Here is a 13,580-nt window from a genome sequence, read left to right as displayed (position 1 = left end):
CCGACAGAATTTGCGATTGCTATATGTCACTTGGTTAATGCCAAGTGCCATAAAAAGGTGGAGGGGTAATGATTTTTGTCGTGATAATATGTTGCCAATGGAAGCATGTGTTCCAGGAACAAACGGGTATGATGCTGGGATCCTACTTACCGGTGACGGAAACGAACTAAACACGAGTAATTTCTGTCTGGAAGCTAATTTAAAGCAAATTGTTAATATCTCTACAACAAAAGGTGGTACTTCCCTTGACGTTATTTGTGCAAACATGCATAAATTCCATCAAAGACCCAATTCACTTACCCCCCCCCCCCCCTTGGTCGCAGTTACCATTTTACGCTTTCACTAAATCCGATGCAAGATCACATCCACATGTACAAATTTGATTAACTTAAGTATTAACGAATTACTGACAGTTCAATTTTGGAACATGGCTTTCAGAAGAGCAATGGAAAGATGTATTTGCTGCCGACGATTCGAATAAGAGAGCCGAATTTTTCAAAGAAAAACTTATAAATAACTGTCTACACAATTTTCCCAAGATCAAAAAGGGAAGATGTTCTAATGATAAGCCGTATATAAATCATGCAACAAAAAATTTAATCCGACAAAAATTAAGACTGTTTCGCCAAGGAAAAACTGAAGAAGCTAACCTACTAAGGAAATCTACAAAAAAAGCAGATTCGGAAAGCTTCAGTCCAGTATTGCCATAGCAGAGTAAGTGAACTCTTTAAAGCACGACCAAAGCAGTGATATAATAGGGTTAAGAAAATCAGTGGTAAAATAGTAAAAACTGTTGACTTTAATGTTCTCTGAAACTACAGTAAACAACAAAGAGAGATAAGACTCCACAAAAAAACTCAAACAAGACTGCGGCCAATTGTTCCACACCCAAGATCTATGGTCTACCCAAAATTAATAAGACGGGAGTCCCCCTTCCATCCTATTGTATCAACTTTTTCATTACCCGTGGCAAAATTAGGAAAGTGGTTGTCTGTGGCATTGGGCTTGTTAACCACATTTGCTCTATTGTTAAACAGACTAGTGCACATCTGTCTCTCCTTAAGTTATTTGCAAAATTTTTATACCCAAAAGAACATATCCTCCACCTTTATATATCTTTACCCGTCCACAGCTTGAGTATGTTTGTTCAGTGTGACATTTTGGGCTTACGGTGGATAAGTCCGATAAGCTAGAAATTATCCAGAAGAGAGCCGTGAGAATTCGGTCAGGGTAATGTACCTTACATTCACCTCCTTAAGGAAGTCCACGTTACAACCTTGGCAGGCCCACGTGTTACCCTTTGCACTATTTTCGGAAATAGTCTGCGTCGTAAATCACAATGCATACTCCCAGCCCCTCATTGCCCCCTCAAAGTCCCGTTTACCTCGATGAAAAGAACAAACAGTCCCGGTTCTAAATCCTAGTAATGCAAAACCTGAGCTTTACAGGAATAGCTTTATGCCAGTATTCGTTGAAATCAGATATAAATGAAAATTGTAATGTAACATGTTAATATGTTAGTTTGCTTGTTTCATTTTATTTGACAGGCCAGTTGGATCCATAGCTGGATGTTTTTATAATGTACTTGTATACTCATTTTTATTCATTTTACTTATGTTACTTACATTTTACTTATGTACTCATTTTTATTTGACAGGCCACTTTTGCACATGTTTGTGTCATGTGTATTGTTAATGTGTTTGTTTCATTTTATTTGATAGGCCAGTGGGGTTACATATTAACATGACATTTTTATTTGACAGGCCAGTTGGGTTTGACAGTTTATTTGATAGGCCAGGCCAGTTTATTTGACAGGCAGGACATGACATGACATGACATTAACATGAACTTTTTATTTGACAGGCCAGTTGGGTCCATCGCTGTATGTTTTTATAATATACTTATCAACTCACTTTTATTCATTTTTTTTTATGTTACTTACGTTTTACTTTTTCTTATGAACTAATTTTTATTCATTGTACTCATTTTTATTTGACAGGCCAATTTTGCCATGCAATCTATATTAGGATGAAACTGCCAAGGAATATTGGAATGATGAAACGTCTGACATTTATTTTACCCTGAAATCTCTTTATCATTCTCTAGTATACTCATATATAAATTATTGCCATTTGATTTTTCTAATGCCTTCAAAAATTATTCTACCCCTTAAGAGGTAGCACAATAAAGCGGGGTATGTTGAGAAATTTACTTCCAAGCCCGTAATCTTATCCTGGTAAATTGTCAACAAAAAATTTTTTCAAATATTAAATATTCTTCCATTGGATGCTTAAGTTCTTTTAATTGTAAATATTATCATGCTAAATAATCAAATTCCATTCAATCAATCGTTGTCTTGCAATTTTTTTTTGTAGACACTAAAGCAATTGAGCTTAGACACAAATGGCCTTGCGAGAAACAACCCTTCTCCAGTCCTATACGAAAATATTTACCTTTCTAACCTTAGACCATCAAAAGTAAAAAAAAATCATTGTGGAGCCCGCAAGATGACTCATCCGAAGACGTGAATTTTCAAACATATTTCAACTATATAACAGGTCTTAAAAGACTGACCATGTCTTCGAAATATTCAGAACTTTTATATTTGCTTCATACTGTCTAATAAAGAACTTATCCATATTAGACAGTGAAAAAACAAATATAAAAGCTCTGAACATTTTGAGGACACAGTCCGTATTCATCATCAGCAGAAATACTAAGTATTATACTCAATACAAAGTATATTTATGCATAAAAAAAATGTAATAACTTCCAGATCACTAAACATTACCGGTCCATTGCCTTAAAAAGTTCATTAACTATTCATTCAAAGTCATAAGTTCCTTAATCTTGCTGAAGTTTCTGTTGAATTCTTAACAGAGTTGGCACAATCTTCATCTTTTAATTGTAATTGAAATGTTGCTGAATTTATAGGTATAAAATTTTCCATATCTATCATCCCCATATATACGACGTTGAAAAAGTCGTATATATATAATCTGTATAGATGAAGGTACTATCTTTTGATTTACAACGCAGTGACACTTAATAAACAAATTTTGAGAGCACAAAACAACGACAGATTTATCAGGAAGGTTTAATAGGCAGTATCTTACCTTATACAGACATCATTCAATGTAATTCAATCATCTTTCAATATTATTCTATTTTGTTTATAAATATTCCCAGATGCAACTGAAATATTCGAGCTTTGTTACTTAAGTCTTATAATTTGTCTTGTTTTAACAATCACTATCTTCACAGTTAAATTTTACGTTTTTCCAGAAGTTTTAAATGCTTGCACATGAATATGAGTCATTTTCAAACAAATGGGAAATAGGGTTCAAGAAATTATCTCGGTTTGCAAGGCAGAAAGGATCTTGTTCTAATACTTAAACTACCACTTCTAAAACCACCAATACAATGACTACCCCCACTGCGGTAATTATTTTATGAGTCTTTACCACAACTAACTAAAAATAATCCAGTCACGAGTTTCCCTTCTTACGCACACTCAGAAAGGGTGTTTGAAAGGCACAAGGTGTCTGGCCCCATCCCTCCATTGCCCGTCCTGGCTTAAAGATCTTGAGATGGAGATCAGCACTGTGTGTTTGGAATTTGAAAAGTCTAGTTTTGTATCCTTTAAATTTTTTTTACGATTTTTTTTTTATTCTCTAACTACTTCAAGACGCCTAACTTTAAAATACCCTTTCACAAAACAACTTTTCATACATATTATTATTCTTATTGAAATATTTGTGCTATAGCTTTTCCAATTAAAAAAAAAAAAAATTTTTTACACTTTTCATAAATTACCTCTATTAACCAATGCTGTTTAATAAACAAGCACTGATAAATAAAAATACCCGGCCAATTTCAAAATAAATACAGAAAAAAGTTTTTCACAAAAGTATAGAGCAAATTTACAAAAATACCAAGGTTACAACAATCAGAATTTCCTTTGATAAACAAATAAAGTAAAAAGGTTAAAAAAAAAACTACAAAGAGGAGTGGACTCAACCTGAAGACAAACACAAAATGCCAAACATAAGTGCTGTGCTACCACTTTCATCAAAATTGTTTTATTTACAAGACACATTTTCTTCATCGTGAGCTCTTCCATGTTTCTCTAAGCTAGAACAAGAGACAAAGGTTTTCTTACATAGCCAACACTCAAAGAGTTTTTCCCCTGTGTGGGTTTTTTGGTGCTTTAATAAATTAGAGCTAGAGGAGAAACATTTCTTACAAACCTCACATTGGAAGGGTTTTTCCCCAGTGTGAATTCTTCGATGTGACGACAAACTGAATCTAAAGGTGAAAGTTTTTTCACACATATCACACTCAAAGGGTTTTTTTCCACTATGAGTTTTTCGGTGTTTTGATAAACTGGAAGCAGAATGAAAGCTTCTATTACATTTTTCACATTCAAAAGGTTTCTCACCCGTGTGAAGTCTTCGATGTGAAGACAAACTGAATTCAAAAGTAAAACTTTTTTCACATATATTACACACAAAAGGCTTTTCACCAGTATGAGTTTTTTGATGTTTAGACAAATTGTAACTAGAAGAGAAGCCTTTTCTACATGTGTCACAGCTGAAACGTTTTTCCCCTTCATGAATAACTCTTCGATGACGCGATAGCACTGAACTGGTGGTGAATGCTTTCTCACACATAGCACATTTGAAAGGTTTCTCTCCAGTATGAATTCTTCTATGATTCGACATTTGGTATCTTTGTGAGAATGTTTTCTTACATATATCACACACAAAAACTTTTTCTTCTTCATAAGTTTTTTTGTGTTTATGTAGATCTCCTCCGGGTAATATTTCTAATGAACTACCTGGATTTTGTTTGCAGTCCTCCTTTTCAGTGACATCGTTGTTAGAAAATACGTGCAAGTCACTAGCCAGCACAGGTTCACAATCTGAATCGGTTTCTTGCTTAAGATATACACTTGTAAAGCCAGGAACAAACTGTTTTCCGTGCTCTTGTTTGGACGGGCCATTTCCATAGATTGACTCAATAGTATCATCTAGAAAAAAAAATTAAGGCTTATTTTAGTTACAAACCCAAATAGCCAACAAATTTAGGCACAAACAAAAATTTAGCAACAAAATTTAGTCACGAAGACAACTTTGTCAACAAAAATTTATCCAAAAGGATGGAAAAGTTACAGTAGGCATTCTCCTTCCCTCCTTCGATAAAACTTGAGAAACCAAAAACTGAACCACAGCGGTCTAAGTGAGAAGAGGGAGCCACCAGAAAGACAGCATCGTGCATGCTTAAGAACTGTTAGGGCCAGTTATCTTTTCCATAAAAACAGCTTAGCCAGCTGTATGACCTCAAACGAACAAGGTTAGGGTATAGGTCTTCCAAATCTTACAAAATTTACTCAAGCTTGTTGTATAAACTGAAATTCTTCTCTGGAGTAGAAATTTTTCTGTAAAGTGAGCCAATACCCGTGATAAAGCGAGCTAAACTTTCCCACCTTGGCAATGCCTATAAGCTCATTACTGTGTTGAATCTTTTTTCAATTTGAGCTGTTTACTGTGATTAATTGTCATCCAACGTTATTTAATCTAGTTCTTCCATTGTGTCTTTTATTTAAAAGTTGATTTATTTATCTTTTCATATTATTCATCATGTCTACATTTTTTATATGTGTCATGTATAGACATTTATTGATGTTTCAGATGCTATATTTTTCATTTATTTAAATAATGAAATTGCGTCTTATATAACATGCAGGAAAAAGTCATCGACTTCTACTTAGCTGGAAAAAGTAGAGGACGACCCCAAGATGAGTTATTCAAATATGATATCATAAACTTTGCGTATCAGTTTTCAATTTTGTCCTTTGTGGAAAAACCCTCTTTCCTTTTGTCACTTCCTCTTTTTTTGTCTTTTTTGATGCTTTTTTTCTTCTGCTCGTTTTTTTCTTCTGCTCTTTTTTTTCTTTCTATTTTTTCTTCTGCTCTTTTTATTCTTTCTATTTTTGTCAGTACTCGTTTTGGAAGTTTATGTGCTTAATCGACTAAGAGGTTAATATGTGTAAGTTCTGTTTCGTGATTGTCCCACTTAACAGGCCACAGAGCCTAGGTGGGATCTCTGATTGTGTTATTGAGTTCGTTTTTTTTTTAACAAAATAAATGTAATGATAATGTAATATTCAATGAAAATATTTTTAAAATACTTATTCACTACAATTGACTTAACAAAGCAAAACTTATTAAAATAACCATTTCTGAAAGTAATTTAAATGCTACATTCAGAAATTGCCTATACTCAGGCACTGACAAAGTGCATGATCCTATTAAATCTTCTACTTTTTCGGTTTATTTGGATTTTAAAATTTTCTGAAGTGAGGCATATTTATTTTAACTAAAGAGGCGTAATACCTTCATAGGAAAGCCGAAAAAAACATCAGCTTAGGTTTTTTTTTCTTTTTAAACCGAGATATATGACCAATCTATTGCCACTACCAAAAACTTATGATAACAAATAGGTTGCATATTTTCTCCATTCCACAAAAATCCAACGATTAAGGACTTCTTCCCAGCTGATTTAGGGATAACCAGGTTTTCATTGGTACCCAGTGGATGATTAAAATCTCATATTATTAGCAAACTATCATCCCTTACCAGTAAAATATAGGACATTAGTGTTCATCATTGCCTTAGAAACAGACGTCGAACAACAATTTTCGTAGAGGCTCATCTTTAACATACGGCCAGTCAAACGCTTGCCTTAAAACAACGCTTCGACAACAGCTTGAAAAATTTTCGACAGATGTCACACAAGCATTTTCGAAGAGGCTCATTTTTAATATACCGTGAGCCAAACGCTTGCTTTAAAACAACACTTCGGCAACAGCATGTAAATTTTTCGACAGATGTTGAACAACGATTCTCGAAGAGGCTCGTTTTTAACATACGGCCAGTAAAACGCGTGCCTTCAAACAACACTTTGACAACAGCTTTAAATTTTTCGACAGATGTCGAAAAATGATTTTCGAAGAGGTTCAATTTTATTATATGGTCAATCAAACGAGTGCCTTAAAAGAACAGTTTGACAACAACTTAAAAAATTTAGCCTATCTTTCTTTGCTCCTCCAAGCACTCATCTTATTGAAGAAGACTTTTGTTTTTTGGGGTATTTTGTTTTTATATTTTCACGTTATGCACCCTTTTTATTAACTAGACTAACAAAGAGAATGAATCCTTCCATTTTAGCGATTATACCTATATTTTATTATAGCCTGAGTATTTGTTTATAATTACTCAGCATTATTGCTTATTATTACTTACAAATCATCGTATTATTTCTAAGTATTACAAATTATTACATATTACGTTAACTTTCATTTAAAACAACATTTCATTCAAAACCTCTCTTCAAATCCCACAATTCCTGACATTTACAGATCCAGAGAAGTAGACTTTTGTCTTCAACACACAATCATTAGTTAGTAAGGATCATCCCTCATCCTGTATTTCCTTGGCTGGTATACGCCTGGAGGACAAACCATTCCCAACTAATCAGGTATATTATTAGTACTTTGCACAAGGTTCTCTAACCCCTTGTTTTAGGTTTACCTAATACTAGCACCTATTCCTCTGCCTGAAGCTTTCAGCTAGGCTTCAGTGAAAGACAAGTACCAAAGATATAGCCTTATAGCCATACTACCTGCCGTCGTTATCATGGATTTTAGCCTTCTAAAAATATACTTTTTTATTGTTAATAGAACCATCTCTAAATAGCATCAAATGGTAACCCTTCCAAAAAAAAGCCAAAAGAGTAGGAGTGGTGACGCAACTCGCTGATTCCCGGAAAGGGCCAAAGGTCTATAAAGTCGCGACAAAATGCTTTTCTCATTCAGTAAGAAAGCAATCTTCGGGTGAATAAGGTATTTTCTACTTGATATTAAAAATGTATCATTAAACAACGTATTGTTGCTAACATTTGTCTCTTAAATACCTTTCTATCCAAGCAAATACCCATAAAAGTCAAAATTGTCCTGGAAAGGGTTTTTCAGAAAAAAAAGTTTGAAAATGTCATTTTGCTTTCATTTTCAGACAAACTGTTTGGCAAGATGTGGAAACAAAATTGCTTCCTTTCTCTTAGTTATGCCAATGAGTCAAAAGAAGTCAGATCTTGGTACAGGGGTACAATTTTATAAGTGGTAAGCTACTGGAAGGGGATCCTAATTGCGTGAAAAATCCTAAATCAACCTTTGTTTTAGGAAAAATATACTCTCATCTGCTGATAAATAATCGGACGTTTCTAGTAAAACTTAAAGTTATGTCTATAAGCACCCTACAGAAAAATAGGCAAAGAAAGTTTCAGGTGTGACTTCTGAAAAATGTCTCAAATAGGTTAAGGAAGGCTACACTGCTATAAATGGAACCTTAAAAAGAATCAAACAATAAATGTGCACAGAGATAAAATATACGTAGCTGGTAAAAGAAACCCAAAACAAATCAAAATATATCAAACACCTCAACAAAGCTTGAAATAGCAAAGCAAGTGAAAAAGAGATTAATGTATTCATGAAATACCGAACCACAAGAGCAAATATTCAATCATTTCTTATTTCTCATCGATCAGAACATGCTTCACCGCAGAAGCTCTATTGCAAGACAGTGCTTAAGGATACTGCAACAATATGTATTTGATAAGTTATCCATGAAGCAGCTTATTGGAAATAACTGAGTATCCCAAAAAAAGTAGAGCCTTTGAATTTTTTTTTTTTTTTATATTCAACGATGGCAAAGATTCTATTGGGAGTCACTAGTTTTCATGTAACGATTGTATTCCACTAGAAGCTACTTTTACATGGCTTGCTCCCTTCCGTGATGTCATTGTACTCATATATAATTATTAATATTCCTAGCTTGCGATTAAGCATACAGGGTCCTAAAACGGCTTCAGTTCTTTTGTAGTAATACAGCCAGTGATCACGACAACGCATACCGCGGATCATTTCAAATTAAATTATTTACTTTTACTCTCTTATTTATTTACTCTTTGATTACGACCCCCTATTTATTTATTTTTTAAGACCCTATTCTCGTATCCCTCAAAAGACTCATAGCCATGCAGTAAAAAAAATTTAAAACAAACCAACATTTCGAGCTATCTCTTTAACTAAAGACAGCATATCTGGATCCCTATACATTTGAAAGGTCGTCACTCACAGATTCTTCTTTCACCCGTCAATCTTTGTCGTCATTACTGCACGACGGATTAGTTAATACTGCAGATACCACAAGTGTACCTACTCCAACTTGCCTTCGCATAGCTAAAGTCCTTGGGGCTATGGTGGGGTCCAGTGTAGAAAACTTGAACAAGTCATTTTTGGACACAACGTGTTTCAAAATCATGAGACAGCCATACAGCGTCCGCAACTCTACTGAAAATGCCTTAAAATCTTTTTGTAAGTCCGCTTTATCTTTCAGGCGTAGAATTGAGGTAGAATCAAAATCTGTTAGGTTTTTTTCTTTTTTCATTAATTTGGTTAAATGAAGCACGACAAATTCAGAGAAGTTATGGAGGGGCTTAATGAATTACCTTCAATTTCTACCTAAAAAATGTAGTTATCTTATATTTGAGCTACAACTTTTGAAATAGAAACAGGTGTAGAGTTTTGGTTGGAGGAGGGTCTACAGATAAGGAATAAAATTAATGTTCTTTCATTAAGTACATACTGTTAGTTATGCAAAGGATGCCATGCCCCATTTCCTTGGGGACCAAAAAACGTGCCTGTAAAATCAAAGGCATAACCACTCGTATTCTTAAAAAAAATTGAAGTGGCAAAAAATATAAATAATAGAGGAAGTGCATTGTTAGGAAAAAGGATTATCTGCCACCAAGCAGATTCCATTGTAGAAATAAGTTATCAAAAGGTAATTTTTTTTAATATTTGCATCCCTATTTTAGAGAAAAGGATTCTTAGAAGAAACATTGCATAGCAAAGGGGTCTTGAGTTTCTTTGAAATTTATAATTTTAGTAATTTCATTTCATTTACTTGCTTAAGAATAAGCTTGGTGGGCGGTCAAGAATAGCATTTTCTGGAACGAAGCATCATAAAAAATCTGCAATCAAACCTAGAGAAATGTCATTTTCCCAAACATTTTTCTTCCTTCATACTTTTGTTTAAGATGGCTTCCAAACATCAGGAGGGGGGTAAGGGCAAAGCATGGTCTATGAGGGGAGGGGTGAGAGTGTTCCAGTCCATCTAAGCAACTATAACCTCCACTTAAACAGAAATGAATTTGAGCCCACTGCGTAAACTGATGACAAAACAATATTATCGAAATATTAAAAATAACTAGAATACATTCCTGGGAAGTTCAAAGAGATACTATATAAAAACAATAGTGTATTTTTTGGAAAAAGGAACAGGAAATGAAAGAAAATAGCCGTAAAGAATAACAAGAGCTAAGAGCTCATATGGCACTTGTGACGAGGCAAGAAGAGCTAAGAGCCAAGAGATCATATGGTATGAGCTCTAACAAAATTCTATGAATCAATAGATGGATTTAAAAAGAAAATAACAGGCTTAATGCCGGTCAGGATTTAAAATAAGAGCTCTGAGTCACGACGTCCTTCTAAATATCAAATTTCATTAATATCCAATCACCTATTCGTAAGATAAAAATACCCCGATTTTCACGTTTTCTAAGAATTCCGGTTTCCCCCTCCAACTCCCCCCAATGTCACAGGATCTGGTCAGAATTTAAAATTAGAGCTTTAAGGCACAAGATCCTTCTAAATATCAAATTTCATTAAGATCTGGTCACCCTTTCGCAAGTTACAAATACCTCAATTTTCAAAATTAACCCCCCCCCCTCAAGTACCCCAAAGAGACCAGATCCGGTCCGGTTGTGTCAGTCACGTATCTTAGACATGTTTGTATTCTTCCCATCCAGGTTCATCCTGGTCTCACCGCTTTAAGTATTTTCTAAGATTTCCGGTTACTCCCAACTGCCCACCCCCCCAGTTACGCTGGATCCGGTTGAGATTTAAAATAAGAGATCTGAGTTACGAGGTCCTTCTAAATATGAAGTTTCATGAAGATCTAATCACTCCTTCGCAAGTTAAAAATACGTTATTTTTTCTATTTTTTCAGAATTAACCCCCCCCCCCAATAGAGCGGATCCGTTCCAATTATGTAAACCGCATATCTAAGACTTCTGCTTATTTTTCCTACCAAGTTTCATCCCGATCCCGCCAATCTAAGCGTTTTCCATCATTTTAGGTTCCCACACCCCAAACTTCCCCCAATGTCACCAGATCCGGTCGGGACTTAAAATAAGAGCTTTGAGACACGATATCCTTCTAAATATCAAATTTCACTGAGATCCGATCGCCCGATCGTAAGTTAAAAATACCTCATTTTTCTAATTTTCCAGAATTACCCCCCCCCCCAACTACCCCAAAGAGAGCAGATCCGTTCCGGTTATGTCAATCATGTATCTAGGACTTGTGATTTTTTTTTTCCTCCAAGTTTCATCCCCGTCCCTCCACTCTAAGTGTTTTCCAAGTTTTAGGTTTCCTCCTCCCAACTCCCCCCCCCAATGTCACCAGATCTGGTCGGGATTTAAAATAAGAGCTCTGAGACAAGATATCCTTCTAAATATCAAATTTCATTGAGATCTGATCACCCGTTCGTTAGTTAAAAATAACTATAACTAAGAATTAACCACCCCCCCCCCCAACTACCCCAAAAAGATCAGATCCGTTCTGTTTATGTCAATCATGTATCTAGGACTTGTGCTTATTTTTCCCACCAAGTTTCATCCCAATTCCTCCACTCTAAGTGTTTTCCAAGATTTTAGGTTTCCCCCTCCCAACTCCCCCCAGTGTCACCAGATCCGGTCGGGATTTAAAATAACAGCTCTGAGACACGAAATCCTTCCAAACATCAAATTTCATTAAGATCTGATCAACGATTCATAAGTTAAAAATACTTCAATTTTTCTATTTTTCAGAATTAACGGGCCCCCCCGCTCCCCCCCCCCCAGATGGTCAAATCGGGAAAACGACTATTTCTAATTTAATCTGGTCCGGTCCCTGATACACCTGATACAAACTTGGTTAATACCAAGTGCCATAAAAAGATGGCAATACTTGTGTGCAAAGACAATTTTTCCTTCCCTTGAAATAAAAACTGTACTGTTTTTACAGAAAGTGCTACGATAGTAATCGATTTTCTTAAACGTACTACCCGTGGTCTAGCATAGCAAGAAAGCAAGATATCACCAGCTTCACTACTTTAAAGCGTTCAAAGCGTCGCTGTTTCCTGCACTCACTAAGAAAAAGAGCAGAAACAGATATCCTGTTTCATGATGTCCTGTTCTGTTTCATTCAAGTCCTGTTCATTTTTTCTATTTCTGCAAAAAAAAAAGAAAAAAAAGTGTCCATGTCCATGCTCATTTATTACAGAGTTATGTTCTTGCTTCGAAAACAAAATTAAAAACATGACATCAAGATTTAACACAACAAAATCTGTTTCTTATCTGATATTCTTCTGATTCTGAAACATAATCTGGGATTTTTTTCATGCCTTCAATTCTTGAAAAGTTCATGGCCTTTTATTCTTCAAAACTTTATTGTTCTTGATAAATTTCCTATGAGCCCCCAAAATCAAGCTTGAAATCTAAGCATCCCTGCCTCATTTGTCTAATATTCTTTCTAACGTTCAATTTGGTATAACCGGTATATTATCTCTAACATTCAAAATTTCTGTGAGCCCCTAGAATCAAACTTGAATTATATGCAACCCCGTCTCATTTTTATCTAAAAATCTTTCTAGCGTTCAATTGCGTATAACAGGTATATTCTTCAATATTCTCTCTAACGATCAAACTTCCTATGAGCCCACAAAATCAGACTTAAACCCTAAACGATCCTGCCCCATTTTTCTAATATTCTCTCTAATGTTCAAACTTTCTATGAGCCCCCAACCTGAAACTTGAATTCGAAGCAATCCCGCCCAATTTGCCTAATACTCTATCTAACTTTCAATTGGGTTTTATTTGGTAATTAAATTTGGTAAAGTTAACAATTAAGCTGTTAAATTTAATACATTAGATATTACAAATATGGTACTATGTAAACCAGGATTGCAATTACTGCTTTTAGATTTAGCTCTAGTCTTCATACCAAGCCACAATACAGCGTCCCTGCCTGCCCTTGTATATCCAAAAAGAACAAAAACACATCTAAAATTTTCATTTTTTTTTTAATTGTTAAATATGCTCGTCTTGAGTTAGACCCGGTTATTTATTATAATATATGTTTCTTTTGAGTATCATACATTTATTGATGATTTGTGGTATTTTTATGCTTGGAAAATGATTTGATTTCATTTCTTCTCATTTTTGGTTTAATGTAGCTCTTTACTTTTATTTGACAAACTTATTTTTTGGAAAATATTCTTTTAATTAATTTCTGCTCGTTTTTGCTGTCATTGACTTTTTCATGGAAAAAGAAAAGCATATTTTAAGTTTTTTTTTATCTATAAGTCTCCATAATTTGGCTTGATATTTATATGTTGGGGAAAATTATCAACAGT

At 34.7% G+C, this 13,580-nt stretch overlaps 1 protein-coding gene across 4 annotated transcripts in view; it reads right to left on the bottom strand.

The window, feature by feature from the left end:
* Positions 1-776: 776 nt before the first annotated feature.
* Positions 777-13,580, bottom strand: part of LOC136027522 (zinc finger protein 239-like) — a 48,721-nt gene continuing 35,917 nt past the window's right edge. For all 4 annotated transcript variants that reach the window (XM_065704868.1, XM_065704871.1, XM_065704867.1 and 1 more), the window contains one exon: positions 777-5,032. In XM_065704868.1, the coding sequence (XP_065560940.1) occupies positions 4,083-5,032 (950 nt within the window). In that variant the 3' untranslated portion in view covers positions 777-4,082. The remainder of the gene's footprint in view (positions 5,033-13,580) is intronic.

Source organism: Artemia franciscana, chromosome 5 (genome assembly GCF_032884065.1).
Source record: "Artemia franciscana chromosome 5, ASM3288406v1, whole genome shotgun sequence".
NCBI lineage: Eukaryota > Metazoa > Arthropoda > Branchiopoda > Anostraca > Artemiidae > Artemia > Artemia franciscana.
Note: the sequence above shows the minus strand (reverse complement) of the source record. Positions and strands in the feature narration are given on the sequence as shown.